The 17,249-nt window shown below is 36.7% G+C and overlaps 1 protein-coding gene across 25 annotated transcripts in view; it reads right to left on the reverse strand.

The window, feature by feature from the left end:
* AFDN (afadin, adherens junction formation factor) overlaps positions 1–17,249 on the reverse strand; it is a 131,893-nt gene that overhangs the window by 78,908 nt on the left and 35,736 nt on the right. For 16 of the 25 annotated variants that reach the window (XR_003926259.2, XM_030034686.2, XM_030034695.2 and 13 more), the window contains exons 2-9: positions 15,947–16,142; positions 14,306–14,421; positions 12,617–12,780; positions 10,988–11,148; positions 9,812–9,969; positions 3,793–3,904; positions 3,212–3,379; positions 1,657–1,701 (exon numbers count right to left, since the gene is read on the reverse strand). Coding sequence is in view for 24 of the 25 variants with exons in the window: in XM_030034686.2 (XP_029890546.1) it covers positions 1,657–1,701; positions 3,212–3,379; positions 3,793–3,904; positions 9,812–9,969; positions 10,988–11,148; positions 12,617–12,780; positions 14,306–14,421; positions 15,947–16,142 (1,120 nt within the window). In the remaining variant the exon portion in view is untranslated. The remainder of the gene's footprint in view (positions 1–1,656; positions 1,702–3,211; positions 3,380–3,792; positions 3,905–9,811; positions 9,970–10,987; positions 11,149–12,616; positions 12,781–14,305; positions 14,422–15,946; positions 16,143–17,249) is intronic. The other 9 variants (XM_030034687.2, XM_030034681.2, XM_030034685.2 and 6 more) reach the window with 3 other exon arrangements.

Genomic DNA, 17,249 nt, shown 5'->3' on the forward strand with positions numbered 1-17,249 from the left:
CTCAGAGGCTCACATCCTAAAAAAATGGCTTTTTGTCACTTTTCTCAGCCTTTAAATATTATGATTGAACAACTGAAGTTAGTAACACCCCTGAACTCATCAGCAACCATATTTACAGATAACATACACAGCATCAGCTATTTAAAGTGCTGCCGTATCTCACTTCAGTCTATCCAGTCTATTCCTATTACTATCAGATTCACCTCAGTTTATTGGTTTGTTTACGTGACTTGGAAGACAGATACAATTGCTGACTGCCACATTTACAGCCACAAGCTACTGAAGTGCATCCTCTACCATACTGTGCAGAATCTGATCTTCAGTCTATAAAAGTCATACAACCAGCAACATCAGCAGCTGTGGAGAAGCAGAAAAACAGGACATACTTCCAGCAGCAAACTTACTGAATTTGTGCAATTGCACAGGGCATGAAACCCAAGTCTGCCAGGTTCTTCTGCAAGAATATAAACAGCCAATGTTTTGAGAGAAGGACATTTCCACTGGAGTTATTTCTGTAAGTACAAGTATCCCAAAATGCATTGTGAAAAAGACCTCTTTTTCACACTTGTGAGAAAGATTTAAGATTTTAAGATTTTATTTTTTTTTCCAGTGAGATTCAACCAAATTTCAAGCTTTCTACCCATGGTCAGGTGTACCTGCAGAACTCGTCTACGGTTATAGTTCAGCACACTCTACAGAACTTTTCTGCTTTCTGGAATAATGACATTAATGAAATGAAGTCTGAATTCATCAGAGGTGAGCACTGGAGGCTTAAGTTTGAACAGAGTTCTTTAAACCCCAGTATTGTACTCCACAGCCATGAAAGGGTGAGCAACACCGACAGACATATAGTACTTTCATAGCAGTCTAGAAAATAAAATGAGGAAACAGACACTAACAAACTAAGAAAAGGAAAAGGTATTTTGGTAGATACTTCATGATGAAGAAGAAAGTGGCTTTCTGTTCTTGTCTATTTGGCCAAACCAGGATGTATCTGCACATTACTCTAAGGAGAATCAAAAGATCCATAATATTTGTAGGTTAGGTTATCAATTTCAAATGCTACAGATAAAACTGAAGACGACTTTACTGTCTAATGTGGCTAAATCTCTTCGATGTACACCATTAATGTTAGACAACACCACAAGCCAGACAGTAGAAATACCAAAGGATGCTATGGGACACGACAGAGCAGAAAGTGAGGTCACTTTACCAGTGGTCCAAACACTATTTCACATAAAAATCATCACAGATTTCATCTACTGCATCAATGCCATCAAACACTGAAAAGCACAATTAACTTCCATGCCATTTATCCAATTCACTTTTTAACTATGAATTCTGCAAGCAGATGGATCAAAGAACGTTTTTCTTTCTACCACAATACTGTTTGTAAACCACCCTATGAAATTTAGTTGTTAGCTGGAAGATTGAACTCTTTAGGTGGTAGCACATTCATGATCTATTTGATCTTTGTTCACAGATAGAATAATTAAATGGCAGCTGACAAGACAGATGATTACTTCACAGAATCAGACCCTTGGAAAAAAGATAGATAACCAAGATAGCCTTTCATTTGTCAACAAGAAACAAAAGATTTACAGCCAGCGATGTTTTTAGTGACTAATGAGAGAACAGTATTAAATATAGCGTTACCTTCATAAGCGTGATAGTTGTAGTAGGCAAAGTGATTCCTTCTCCCTGGGGTTAGAAACACATGCAGAGGACCCAGGTGAAGGCAGCACCAGCAGGACAGATACCATGCAGAACATGCGGAAGAGGGCAGGAAAAGAAAAAGACAGGAAAGGGTGAAACTGTAGCCAGACAACACTTACTCAATTTCTAAGGATGAAGTGAATTAAACTCTTTCAACTTTAGAAACTGCATAAAGACATCAGTACTACAAAGCTACTGAATGGAACAATCCTTATTGTTTAGAAAAGCGACAACAAGCTGTTAGAAGAAAAACATGAACAATAGGTCAGTCCCACAGGCAACGTGCAAACGCTTAGTACACAGCTTTGCCACCTGTGGCATTTCAGATTGTTTTTCCTCTCTCAGTTAATGGATGTCTTGCTCCACTGCCCAAGCACAACGTTTTAATACTAAAGCAACTAGACTCCACGAAGAGTAGGAGTTTAGAGCACAAGAAAAGAAATAGAAAGTACCATTAAAACAACGTGAAATATTAATATGCAAATCAAACCTCAGCATATAGAACACAATGTAAAATACACTTAATATATTATGTGTACTGCTAATTTCATCTGGGTTTTTTTTTGTTTTGTTCTTTTTAAAATCCACACTATTTGACTATGAATTTAAACTTTTGTTTACAGTTCTGGTCAAAGTTTTCGGCACCAATTTCCAACCTTGCTTCCCAAAAGGTAAACAACCACACTTCAAATTGTAAATCACTTGTCTGGATACCTGAACGTACCCAAGTTACACTCAGTAGGAAAAAGAGCTGCAAATATGAAGACAATAGAAAATCAGAGTAGAAGCTGTATGTGTTTTATCAGTTGTTGTGCTATAAACAAGCTCCCCTGGCTGTTCCTAGATCATAAAGTTAATTGTAAATTACAATGTAGCCCAGACAGTTGCAATGATGCCAAAATAAAACCCAGCCTTGCTAGTCTGTTTGAAGGTTCCATACAGGCTGAAAGAAGTTTAGCAAATAAGTTTGATTTAAAAATTCATGCTCTTGTCCTTGTAAAAATGTATTTTTCATGTATGGCACTGTCAAATATATCTTACTCGGTATGCTACAGTATACTTCTAAATGTAAACCAAAACAGATTTAAGCAGTGCTTTTCTGGTTCCCCCTCCAAGTCACAAGATGACATGTTAAACCATTTTACTTATTATCAAGTTTTAAACCCCAAAACTCAAAGGAAGATTGAATTATTTTTTTTGTTTTGAAACAAAACTTCATACTTGAAACCATGCTAGTAGAGACAAAGTCTTAAGTCAATCTTTTTTTTTTTTTTTTTACTCCAAATATTTGCTACTGAAATTTCGGTATTATAGCAATATGCAGCTCTACTTCTACATAGCTCCAATTCAGAATCTGACATCAGAACAATTGATGTGGCATTCACTTACACTGCCAACAGACTTTCTTGTACTTCCAATGAAAGTCTTATTTTTGGAAAATCTAAATGAGTATGTAATAATGGAATTTAGATTATTAGATAACCAGAATTCTTACCTGGGCTTAATTCTACCAGGTATGGTAGTTTCTCAGGAGGAAGGCAAGAGCCATAGCCAGACCCGTCAACTCTTTCCTTCCCCTTTAATGGCTTTCCATCAGTTATTTTCTTGGATTTCTTTGGGACATAATCAGCAGGCCGCCTTTTCAACTGAAAGACTAGTATTCCTAAAACACAGTATCATACATCCTTTGAGTCTCACTAGCAATGAACAATCACATACCCAACATTCATTAATTTGTAAGTGTTCCACAGGATTACTAAGTTCCTGACACTTCTTTATGCAGTTATTTTTAGGTTAAAACTACTCAAAAGATTAACAGCATACTTCTCCACAGTGGATAATTCAGAAGCTTTAGGATAAAATATGGAGGGGAAAAAAAAAAAAAAAAGGTCTAAAGTTGCATTACCAGAAACAGTGCTGAATGAAATAGTAAATAACTCTAAAAGCACTTAGTATTAAAAGTGCCTGAAAACAAAACACTTTAAAATATATGTTCCAACTTCTTAATTTACAGGGGTCCACACCAGGGCTTACAACACCCAAGGCACAAAATCTCTTAAAGCTTTTTAGACATACCTTTATCACTAGGCCACTCCCTGAATATCTGCAGTGGACACTCATCATCATCAAGAATAGTTTCTTTAGCACCTTTATCATCAGAGTGCTGAGCACCAGGAGGCAGCATGACCTAGAAAAGAACCATTATCAGTTTTCAGAGCTGTTAGTAGACAATTAGAACAGAGGATTCAAGGGTATCTCTTCTGATTATTTTTGTTTGTTTATAACAAGAGATAAAACAAAAGAATTCAGTAACTTTAAATGCATTTTGCTTTCCAAGACTTTTTCTAACTCTCTCTCTCTTGCCTCTTGTTATGGTTAAATCACACTTCCCAGAACACCAGATATATTTAAAAAGCAAAGGAAAGCAAGTTACACTTAACGTAGACAAGACCATCTTCCAGTAAACAAAATTATTCCAATTTCTCAACAGCCAAGGGAAAGAAAAAGAAACAAAACCTGTGGAGGTTTTTTATTTTTAAATAAAACTTAAGTTTCCTTTATTATCTCACACTCTGGAATCAGCCTTTCATTTTGCTAATGCCATTCCGCTAGGGCAACATGGAAGTATCTCTAGAAATGGCAAGACAAGCTGGCAAAGCGAATGTCATGATACCTCCTGCATCCTTGTCTTACCCAACCTTTAACTGATCTACACAGAGACTAGGGGCACGACTGGCGCATTTCACACAATTGCTTCATGCTGCCTAGCTTTAAAGAAGAACCAAAAGTAAGTACACTTTGGGAACAGAACCACAGACCATTCATACCTTTTACAGCTGTATCCTTACAAGGTAGAGGAAGGGGGAAACCTTGATTCATGAGTTCTGACTCTAAAGAAGACACAGCCTGTGATTTCATGCACATTTGCATTACTGCTCCCCACAGCAATCAAACATAAAAAACAATGGCAGGCAGTATTACAGTGCATGAGTACCTTCTGAATTAAAGATAGATCTTTCAAAGCTGAATAAAAAAAAATAAAATAAATTTTACTCCCTCATTTGTGATCCTAACAGTGTTATTTAAATTCATAGACAGCTCTATTTTAAACAGACTACTCAAAATTATTCCCATCTCTGAACTATGACCCAGGTAACACCTTCTGAAGTCACGGAGCTATTGGCTACTGCACACTACTATGCTGCAGCCCTCAAGAGGCTTTCCACTCTTACTTGTCGCCTTCTCTCCACACCCATTTCAGTGTTAACTAAGTTCTCACAGATCCACCTCAAACATCCTTTCATCTTCTTCCAAGCAGGAAACAAGTACATTTAACATCAAAAGTACGTAATCGAGTCATTGGCCTTTCCCTAAAACATTTTCTATGCAAAACCTGGCTAAACATAGCACTAATCAAATTATCTTTAATTAGATTTTCAAATAGACAAGATATTATAAAACGAGGAAAACATTAAAATGTATAAACTGAAGGGAAACAGAAACACATCTACACTCAAATCTTATCTTGCCAAACCACTCTATTTCACATCTCAGATTTTAAAATCAATTATACCTACGGGATAATTTTGATTAGCTAATTAAAGTAACACTGTGTTTCAAGCCTTATTCAACAAGCAACAGTTTTTAAATTCCAAAGCCCTCCAGACAGAAGGTACCTAATTACAACACAAGAACTACACGCTACAGCATGCGTACCAGGGGCTGACCAATACTGGACTGAGGAGCAAACCAAAGAAAACCCAAAAGCAGTGAAGTTAGAGGACAGATGAGATAAAAATACATAGGTGCTAATACTTGATACTACTTCTGCCTTGCAACTTGGATGCGCATCTGTACTTGGCGTTGGGCTTAAGTAAACTAGACAGGTTAGAGAACAGGGGTCCCAAAAGCACTAATCCCCTTGTCCTCTCAGCCAGTTACCGTCCCTCCCATGTCTCAGGAAGCGTGAGCTGATAACTCAGGCACACCTCACCTAAAAAAAAAAAGTGCGTGACCTAACCTGCGGAGACACACAAAACACCACATCCGGGCTTATGCAGGCCAGGAGGCTTCTAATTGTGACGAAGCCATTTTAGAAAACATCTCTATGCTTTAGGCGAATGCTGCCTCCGTGTCACCCCCAAAGCTGAAATGCCTACATTTTAGAGTAACGGAAAAACATGGGAACAAGTTTATATTATGATTGTCTTTTGGCTCATGGGTAGAGATTTGCTTTCATTTTGAAAAATAGAAGATGCAGTTAAATATCCTTTCATGAATTTGAATCCATACAGACTGCTGAGATCAGGCACAGACATTTCCCTGATTTCTGCAACAGTGTAGGAAATGGAGATGGGTAAAACCAGCTTAAGATCACAGGTCTTGGAAGCAGGCTGTCAGCTGACAACCTACAAACTGAAACAAATTCCTAACAGATAATTAGGAAGAATATACCCTGCTTCTTCATAATTGCATTCATGAGCATATACAAATTATCATAAAGTCATTCCAATCTATATTTATTCACTTAAAATGCAGTGAAACATGCAGAAAGTACAAGCTAAGAAATTTAAATTAAGTCCATAGCAACTTGCGTCTTAATTTCCAATGCATTTGCTGGAATAAACAAGTAAGAAAAGATAATACTCAAATATTTAAGCTGCCTGTGGTAAGTAATAGCTACAGATCAAGCTATCTGATCTAGCCTTAGCAAAACTTTCACACACAAAAAAACCATGCTATAATAGCTCTTCAATAAGCTCTTCTGTCATTTTAATGTTTTTTAAATAAAAAACTCATATCTACTGTATGTTTTAGTATATCCGCTTATTCAAATGAAGTAATCCTCCATTCTCCTTACAAGTTGGGAACACAGGCTCCACACAGGCCTCTGAAAAAAACCACCAAAACCAATGGAACTTGCTAAAAAATATTTAATGTCTCATGTCTGTAATGTCTATTTCTTAAAAACAAAACAACAGAAAAAAACCCCAAAAACTAATCAGCATGAACTGCATGGTTTTGCTCGACATTACAAAAAGTTATTTATGCCTTATCCTCAAGTGAAAAATAAGAGCATGCTAAAACAAAAGTCTAACAAAAGTCTAAAGATTTCACTTTTAAGAGTTAACTGGTTTGCTGCATGCCTGAAGTCTTATGCCCTAAGTGAACATGCACAGGTAGCTTGGAAGACTAGACTGTCTAATTAATTAGACATCTTGAGAGATGTGCAGTGAACCCAGTATTATTCAGGGAAACTCAAACCAAGCAAACTGAAACAAAACGTGTATTGGAACAAACTTGTATTCACTTGATTACATAGAAAAGCATTTTAGAAGTGGGCATAAAGGTACATCCTGATACACCGCAAACCAGGGTATGAAAACAAGGAACTATCAGGAAACTGCCATTTACAGTAAAAAGTTGTCAATAGGAAGTGTTAAGAAAAATTCTTACAATGTTCACCTTTCAACTGAAACTTCAGAAGCGAGTGAACTTTATTACAGGTACTTATGCAGCCTTATAAAGGTCTTGCCATGTAACTTAAAATCCATCTTAATAGTTAAGTAAATGTCAACTGCTTAAGTCTTTTCTAAAGACACTTCACCTGCCACCCAAAGAGAACAAAACATTTAAAATCCCAACCAATAAGAAACTGAAGTTATGCATTCCACTGTACACTGTTTTAAACCCAACAAAAAGTAAAGAATAGGAACGTGTGCCAAACAGACTTGTCTTCCACAGAATACTGTAAAGTGTCAGAAGAACAGGGGCAAAGCCCCACCAGGGGTAAAGAACAGCTATGAGACATCAGTGTAAGGGAGCACCAATGGCCATGACAGCTATGTAGCACTGTTTGTGAGCTTCCAAAAAAGGAAAGAGTGATGAAAGACACATCAAGCTAAAGCTAGGATATTTTAACATTTCAAGCAAGGAAAGCAACTTCATAAAATATTTGCCAAAAAGTAGATTTTAAAGTTAGGTTAAAAATAATCAACTTTATTTAAAAAGGAAGGATTATCATATTTAAAACCCAAGCACTGTACCAGCAGAGGCACTGAGAAAGGCCAAGCAGATTTCAGCCAACTACAATGATTTACGGTGAGCAAAACAGTAAGGTCTTCTACACTTAAAGGTATAAAAAAGATCTGCTATTAGCCAATGAAGACCACTCACATATTTCAAATGTAAACATAAGCACACAACTTACATAAGTATAGAAACTTACTGTATGAAGACGATGTGTTGCTCAGAAAAGACAAAATATTTTCCAGAAGTGCTTTCCAGAAAACTAATTTAAATCAATTTGCTTCACAGCAGAGACTTTGGTAATCTTTCCCAAGATCAAAGCAATATTCCTTAGACTATTTTCTGCATTAAACATCCCCACACAAGATCAGAATACAAGGGGAGGTGACAGAGACCACCACCACCACAACAGTGACTTGCAAAAGTTTCCCTGGTAAGTTCAAACAGTTCAATAAATTCCCTAAAATATAAATATTTCATAATATGTCATAATACCTTCTAACTCTGAACTAAACAGACTGATACAAAACTATCTTCCAAACTCAGTCACAATGTCTCTGCTGTAGCCCACAATTCTCTCAAACCAGCAGAAAAACGAGTGTGTCAAGTCAGCAGCCTACTTAAGATCAATGACTGAGAATCAAGAATTTTATTCATAGAACCCACAATATTAAGATAATTGTCATAATTAAAGCTAGACATAAAAAAATACTTTACAGCCAAAACTGAGAATCAATTTTTAATATGCTATGTCATTAAAAAAAAAAACCTATTACTTACAAAATTATTCCCCTCTATAATAAAAATCTATGTAAAAAGTTTTACGGTAGTGAAGTAAAATTAACTTGCACAGTTGGGACCCCAATTACAGGTTAATGAAGACAAAGATAAAATGCCCAGAACGTCATTAAGAATATGTCTAGAACCAAGACAAAACTGTTTAAACAATAAAAACTAAGATTAGTTCACTGCTCCAAAACTACAAAAGCACTACCACCGTATGGTTTCCTTATTAATAATTAGAACAACATTAGAACAACATGTCAATTCCAAGCTAACTATATCACTAGAGGCTGTAAGCACAGCGAAAGTAGACACTAAGGTTACTCAAAGATATCATAAAAAAACAAATCGGAAAGCAACTTTAAGACCAAAGATATATCCACATCCTTCAGAGCAGCTAGAAAGTGCAGGGAATAGCAAATAATACAAGCTTCCTTACTGTTTTCCAGTGGCACTTCAAGCACTGGAGAAGGGGCAGGGAAAGAGAATGCAATATGATGAGACACATTTTTCCCTTTCTTTCATCATTTTAAGGAGCAACAAATGCAAGTTTATTAGACAAGTAACAGCCAGAAATGTAATCGAAGATTGGACTCAAACAAGGATCAAATGTTTTCAAGTCTCACTGTTCTCCTTCAGAAGATGATATGGACAGAAGTTTGTAACTTTTAATCAGTACTGCCCATGGGACTTTTTGGTAAAGCCATACCTCTAAGAAACAGCAATTCTATACAATTCATTTAGAACTCCTAAAATAATTAAATTCTGAAAATAAGCATAAGTTTCACTTAAATCTTTTCTGATGTGTAATGAGGGTAAGCTACAACTGAAAGGCATAAGGCAACAGCATATAAGATACACCTTTTATAATGGAGTCCATCTTGGCAATTTTGCCTCTGAGCAGATGCTCTTAGTTCAGGGGAATAGTTTTGTGCACAGACAAATTTAGGTATCTGCAGGATTAACTATTAGTTTATATATCTGTGAACCATAAGCACACTTAGTGTTATAAAGTCACTGTGCCAAATACAGAAATAGGTTACTTTCCTTATTCATGTTTATCTATGTAGTAAGTAATAATTTAGCAAGATTGGAAGATTTAGGTTTTAAAAACAAAAAACCTGAAAAATCACTTCAGAATTCCTGAGGCTGTTAAACTTAAAGCAAACAAACAAGAGAGTCACAGAACTACCAAAGTCTTTCCATTTAGTTTTAAAGCTACTGCAAGGAACAAAATCAAATATGAAGCATGAGAAGATTGTGACTTTGTAACTTCACTTACACGAGCAATACAATAATCCTTGGGGTTTTCCTTCTCCAGACCATATTTTTCCAGCGCTTCAATAACTGCAAAGTCTGCAGTATCCGTAGTGGACAGCAGGATTGTCTTGTACGGTATATTTGGTTTTAAACTGTCTGCATAAATTCTCAGTGTCCCACCTTGGAAACAAAATTTAATAAACAATGCTGCCAGAGAATAAAAGACAGACATGCCGTTTATTATATTTCTAATGGAATAGAAGAATGAACCCCTTCAGAAATCATTTAGTCAATCCACTAATACAAGAAAAGTTACATAACATCCCTGAAATAAATCTGTCTCCACCATTGGTAAAAACCTCCAGTGATGCTTTCCTAATTTCTCTAAGCAAATCTTTTCTCCAGTTTTTCACCATTCTTAATATTACCTGAAGTTAAAATGAAACAGTGACAATGCCTGGATGAAGAACTGACCTTTCCCATCTTGACAGCAAGTTTGTGCTGACCTTCAAGAATCTCCCCTCTCTTTAAAAAGGCCATTAAGATTTCCCTCAGGTGATGTTTTCTACACCTCTAACTCCTTCTTCACTACTCTTCCATGGACAGAATACATCATTTGAGGTTTTATCAGTACTAACATGGCTTCATTCATTCATTTAACACTGATATTTACACAACCACTGTTGTTGTATCCCCACCCCCAAGAACATGAAATACCTGATCACTGATATTCACAAGATCTACCAGAATCCTTTGTGCAGACCTGAACAATCACTCCTTGCCATCCTGTACTTGTGCTACTGGTTGCATTTTTAGTTTCAGGTCATTCAGCTTGTTCTTAGCAAAATGAATGACATTTATTTCAGAAGACTTCCTCAGTTTGTCAGTTTAATAAGTCTAATTCTGTCCTTCCTTCTTTCCCAGTTTAGCACTGTTAGCAAGATCAATAAGCATATTCTCTCCCATCAATATGCCCATCACTGAAAGCTTTGACTTGCGCTCATCACAGAATACACTCCTGTGGAATCCTACCTCTACAAATCCTTCATTGTAATACCATAGATAAATTAGCCATGAAGTACAAAGAATGTTGGAGAAAGCAGAAGTTAAGTCAAATTTATGGGAGTTGCTGGCCTTAAAAATACCCTCTCAGTGAACATTTTACTGTTTATGACTTAACCAGAAGAAATCTAAGTACCTGAGTCTGGTCTGCCATCAGAACTGCGAAATTCCTGCATTCTTTTCTCTAGCTTTTGCTGTCGGCGCCGTTTCATAACCACCTCAGGATTGGATATTGTGCGAGTGAAGCTGGTCTCAGGCATATCTTTGTAAACCTCAGCTGCAAGGCGAGAATTCTCACTGTGAAGTTAGTTGAAATAAAAAGAAAAAATTGTCATTAATGGCTTAAAATACATATATCCTCATCACTTCATAAAGGACAAAAGGCTAGTAGTAGAATCCATACACACAGGAGATCAATTAAGTTATTGCAAGATGGCTTCTACAAGAACTTCACTTTTGCTAGGATTAACACTGTTCATGTACCCATGCTCACCTGAAATAGACAATAACCAATTTAAGTACTGATGGTTGCTAGTTTTCAAAGGAAAAAAAGGGGCCCTCTACCTCTTGGGGGGGGGGGGGGGGGGGGGGGGGGAAGAGGCATTAAAGAAACTTTACATTATACCCCCAACTTTAATCTGATTTACAATGCTGAAAATCATACGGAAGTAGAGTTAGCATGTGTTTGTAGCGCATGCTTTTTCTTTTGCTAATGCACTTAAATACAATTCTATTTTAATTTTAAAAAATTAAGATCAAGCTAAATAACAGCACAGAATACTGGAAAGATCATGCTGGTATCTGAAGAACATTGCAAACATATCCATGCAGAACAGTACTACATATATGAAAAACAACCATGAACTCAAAAAAGAGAAAAATAAATAAATAAATGAAATCATAGAATCATTTAGGTTGGAAAAGACCTTCAAGATCGAGTCCAACCATCAACCATGCCCACCAAACCATGTTCTGAAATCAAGCTGAGCAGCTAAATTCTCTATTATATGTCAACCAGTCAACTAATTTCTTTCATCTCCGAGAATCTGTTATCAATTAATAAGTTTTCATCATACATTTTCTTTCTGAGTATATCCACCATTAATGATTTTTTTTTCCTGGTGTATTACATATGAAACCTACAGAATCTGGTAAGGAGACAAAATTTAATTTAATATAGACCTTTCTCAGCTTTCTAGTTCTACATAGAGTTATTCATCCCTGACTCTTGTGCTCCAGTTTTCTGTACAAGGATTAATGGATGTCCTGCCCTGTCTCAAAAAATAAGACACAGCAGATTTGGGAGCAAGAGTTGAAGAACCTAGAAGACTGGCTACCAAAATACATCTCGGATAAAAACAAACTGATAGTCAGGTGGTAAGTCAAATGCAAACACCTACATGCACTAATTTTTCTGGCAAAAGACAGAACAATCAAACACAGGGAGAGGAATAAACCCACTCTAGAGTAAATGCTCAAAAATAAACATAGTGGGGAAAGTCCATGTCACCAAGCATGTGTCAGTTTCTGTACATGGACAAAAGAGGTGGGAAAAAAAGCTTATTTCATGGTTTAAAAACAAACCTTGCAGTAAAATCTACATACAAACTACAGAAATTGCAATCACATATTTTGGGTTATGATGCTATTGCACCCATGTCAACTACTTACTTTTGAAAGAAACAGCAACTTATTTGGTAGAGAAGGGGAAACCTTTAAATTAAGATGTAGGTTATGTGAATTGATCACAGTTTAAAACACTTACATATCATCCCCATGAAGAAGTCTATCATCTTTATCTGATGCTTGTCGCAACGCCTCTTTTTCACGCCTCTTTTTTTCTTTTTTTTCTTTTTTTGAGAGAGTTCGTTTGAAATTCTGAATTACTCCCTCTTTTTCTTGTTTTTCAGGGCCATTACTCTGCGCCTTCTGAAATAAGTGAGTTTAAAAAAACTTCCATCATTTTTAGTCCAATGAAAAGTTAGTATTGGTTTTAACTTTCCAGATAAGTCTGATTAAGACATAGTATCACTAACACAAAACTGATACTACAGGCAACAATACTCCATTACACAGGGTTGGGACTAATACTCTCCGGAATAACACAGAAGGCGAAAATAATTTCATATTCCAAAGCAGGTATGAACTGATTAAGCACCTTGTACTCAAGACAGCAAAGAAACAGCAGAAGTCTACTTGAATAATGCCTACTATCTACTTAGCCTCAAAGATTAACTGAAGGCTGCAAAACAAATTTCTGCCTCCCAGTAAAAATACTTCACAAAACAACACTGCGTTTAATCTGTTTAAGACAACTGTGTTGGAGCATCAGATAAGAATAAACTGCAGAAGGAAAAACATTATAGAGGACATTTCCCCTATGGTGTATTTTTCCGAGTTGTCCTTCCAGTGTTCTCTTCTCCAATTCCTGCTCCTTGCAGACACAAGATACCTGTACTGCTAGGCTCATTTGCCTTCTGTAGAGAAAATAATGGAAGATGAGAGAAAGAAGATGCAGGTTTTTTTACTTCTATCAGGAAGTGAAGAACACAGAGAAGGAAGATTGAAGATTACTTAATTCAATGAATAGGAATAGCAAGTCTGGCAGATGTAGGGCAAGACATCATTAATTTTCTCTCCCCACCTCTAACATGGATGTATCCTGTAGTCAAAAGTATAGTGTAAGAATAGCTCGTGTACCTATACCCAAAATACCTTTAAAATTAACAAGCTCTAATTCTAAGAGCAAAAGAAATTTAGTGCTCAGCCCAAGATGAAAGACTTGTCTGAATACAGCCCGCACTGAACAGCATGTTTTCCATAGCTATAAGCATCCAAGTTAGATATAATATATATAATTATATGACTTCATGAGCCAAAGTCTGATCTAATTTTATGTTTAAATAAGTAATATAAAAAAAAGTTTTTCTATGGCTGATGTTCGTATGTCCCTCATTTTGCATTTAGAAAGAAAAAAAAACCCCCAAAACACACCTCCCCAAAAGGAAACTGTCTCCCATCAGTTTTGTTAAGAAACAGAGTGTTACCTAGGGAGGTAACAATTTTTTGTTATTTAACTCCCTCTGGCATCCCCTTTTAAAGGTTCTGCAACAGGTAGGATTACCTCCTAGGTGTTTGGCATCATATGCTATTTGAAGAAATTCTTAATTCGTCAAATTAGAACAAAGCAAGCTCTAAGTTCTCTGGGCATTACATGCTCCAGTACTAGACAGCTACATGGATCAAAGCACCACAAGCCATCTGAAAGATCAGAATAATGCTGTGTTGCAAAGATGCATTTTAAGTATTTAAAAAGACTTGCTCCAGATATCAAAGGTCAGCAGCAGCAGTTGTTTTCAGGAATTAGAAAAGTACAAGTTATGTTTTTCTATATAAGCAAGTCCCACACAATTCAAAAGTGCTGTTACCACTAGCATACGCCTTAAAGACTCACCTTTGGAGGAACCGTATCATTTTCATTCTTGAGAACAAATCTTCCCTCTCGATCATCTTTGTTCCAGTTTAATTGTACAACAAGAGGCTTCTCATCTACATCTAATCTTCTTTCTTCTTCAAAAAAATGAAAAGCAGTAACAGTTATTTGGCACCTCAAGAGCAAAGATACTTAAAAATAAGTTATGCTGTTAAAAAAACAAAAGGTTTGCTGAACAGTACACATTGGTTGATGTTTCCCTGTTAAGTATAGGGACAGAAAGCCTGGGGAGGTAGAAATACGTCTCCTTTCCAGCAACCAGCCTAAGTGTATTCCCTCTATCTACATAAGCTAAAGGTCCACATAAAGTAGTGTTGCATACCTCCTTTGTCAGAACTAAGTCTGGGAACACAAGATTATCACTCAGGAGGAAAAGTTACATCTACAGTTATAATGTTTCAAACTTCATAACTTCATGAGGCTTCCAAATACTCATTTTCCTTATTTTAAATTTAACCCGTCTGATTGTGGCCCAAGAACTACTATTCTGGAAAGACTACACAAAAATAAACCAGATTACGAAATTATATTAAAAAAAAAATCCATTATGCGCATATACGAGACAAAACTTCATTTAGTGTATTTAGTGTATTTTATCTATTTCAAGTATATGAAAAAAATCTGAGTGTGGTTAAAAATATTAAACAAGTTTTGCCATTTGATCTCCCTTCTAGAAGTAGGAGACAGCACATATGCATAGCAAGACAATGATGTCTTTGCAGCTACAGTTTACTTAATGAGAAACACGCCTATTGAATGAGGTGCCTCTCTTATGAGCCACATTTTAAACATCAGAAACTTGCTCTGCAAAGGAAACCATTTCATTGTGACTACAGGTACAGTGCTAACAGACTTTTAAAGAAACCTAAAGCAGAAAAAACACATACTATTCATTGCTTAAATTAGTGATGACACATACACTTTTCCCTAATCCCATATAATTCACATCAAGACATCATTCGTAGACCATGAAAAGTGACACATATCCCAATAAATTTCTCTTCTTTATCTCAAATTATTTTCAGTCTTTCAAAAGCAGAATTTAAGGTAGTTAAACCAGTTGTGTAAGCTTCCAAAGCACAAAAAAGAAAAAGCACAACAAAAAGCCCGTTTCTCCTATTCCTGTCTCCACCGCCACCACACACACTACCACCTTCTAACCTGAAGCCTTCTACTGGCGTGGAGAGACACAAATGCTAGCAGCATCAAAAGGATATTTAGATATCCAAGTTCTTCTATCCAAGAACTTGAGGATGTACTCTTAAGTGCTCCAATTTAACACTCCTGATCTTCCATTATAAATTTAGTCTTTACCTCCTAGTCCCAAAAATAGCAACTGTCTCACAAATGTCAACAAATTAACAGGATGCCAAGTACAGCATTTACTAGATCATTATCTAAACTTATATAAACTGCAGGCCTGATATGCGTACTTACATTTTGAAATACCACCACCCTACATAACAGTAGCAACGTACTTAGGAACAAAGAAACAAAGTCTTACGTGGTTCAGAAGCTGGGGGCAAACTTAAAGATATTTTGGCGGGGGGTAGATAGGAAACTGGCGTGGATGCAGGACAGACTTCGTGAATAAATACTAACCTCCGCTGACATGCACCTCATAAAGCGAGTATTTAGGGGACGACAACATTCGCATGTCTGGTCGAAACTTCTCTGCAAGAGTTTCTATCACATCTTGAGTTGTGGCAGTACTAGAGACACGGATACATTTTGTTGCAAAATTTCCAGCTGCTTTGTCTTGAAAGTAGAATCTCATTACTCCATGAAACTCCAAATCCTGTAAAGAAATAAAAATACAAATCTGAGTGGTGGCTAATGGTTATAAGGTTCAGAGTTCTTATATTTTCATAATACATTTGTAACTAATAAATAATAAAAGACATTCAAATATTGCACTGGTTTTCAAAATTTTGAGGACAGCAGAATTTACTAACTAGGACACCATAAACTTGAAGTAACAACTTCTTTTTACGAATACCCTTAAGTACTCTATATTACTGGAAATATTTGAAACTTGAATCTTTTAAGTATTCAAATTTACAGCTATTGTCAGGTTTACCTGAAGGAGAATTAATAAAAGGGTTTTTTTTTTTTTAAACCCAGAAATGCATCTTGAGACTGGTCTTGATATATTTTGTTACCCAGAGCAGGCCCCTGTATCCCAAGTCCGTAAGAGGGCAGGCTAAATATGCTCGAGAAACAGCAGCATGTCTCAAAGAGAACAGCTTTCTGTCACAGCAGTCCTGAGCATCACCTTTTCTCTCCTCCTTCCCCCCACTTCATGCACTCCTCTCTCTTCTGTTGGCATCTGTTTGTCCCGGAAAAGAGCATGTTCAGGAAGCTAAATCATTTGTTTGTTTTATTTTATATTTTCAGAAAGGTTAGTCTTTGGTACAGCTCCCTGAACACTCTGGGAGAAGAAAAGGGAAGAAAAGCTCCAGTACCAACACAAGGTGAAAGGGAGGGAAGAAAGGGACTACAACTGTTAACCAGATGGCTACACCACAGCTGCAACATCAATCTGTTCAAACTATTGTAAATTCACATCCTCAAATATTTTCCTTAGCCATCAGAGTCCTGTCCTCCACTCCAGCCTACCAAACTGCAGGAGGATACTGGCTGCTCATGTAACTCCATTACTGGTCTGAACACCCAACTCCAAATTCAAATTTTAGTTCCCCAGCAGCCTGCACCTGGCCAACTCCTGCCCTTGCACAAATCCCAGCACTCATGGGGCCCTGCACTCAGGGGGAAGGTTCAAGTGCCCTAGTTGACATTCTCAGGTTTACTCTGCAGTTTAATAACCATTGCTCCTGTCTTCACTTTCCAGAGGCTTTGAAACAGATATATCCTCTGGTGTCGGGTACAGCTGTAGATTTCATGC

The sequence above is a fragment of the Aquila chrysaetos genome, chromosome 13, assembly GCF_900496995.4.
Source record: "Aquila chrysaetos chrysaetos chromosome 13, bAquChr1.4, whole genome shotgun sequence".
Classification (NCBI taxonomy): Eukaryota; Metazoa; Chordata; class Aves; order Accipitriformes; family Accipitridae; genus Aquila; species Aquila chrysaetos.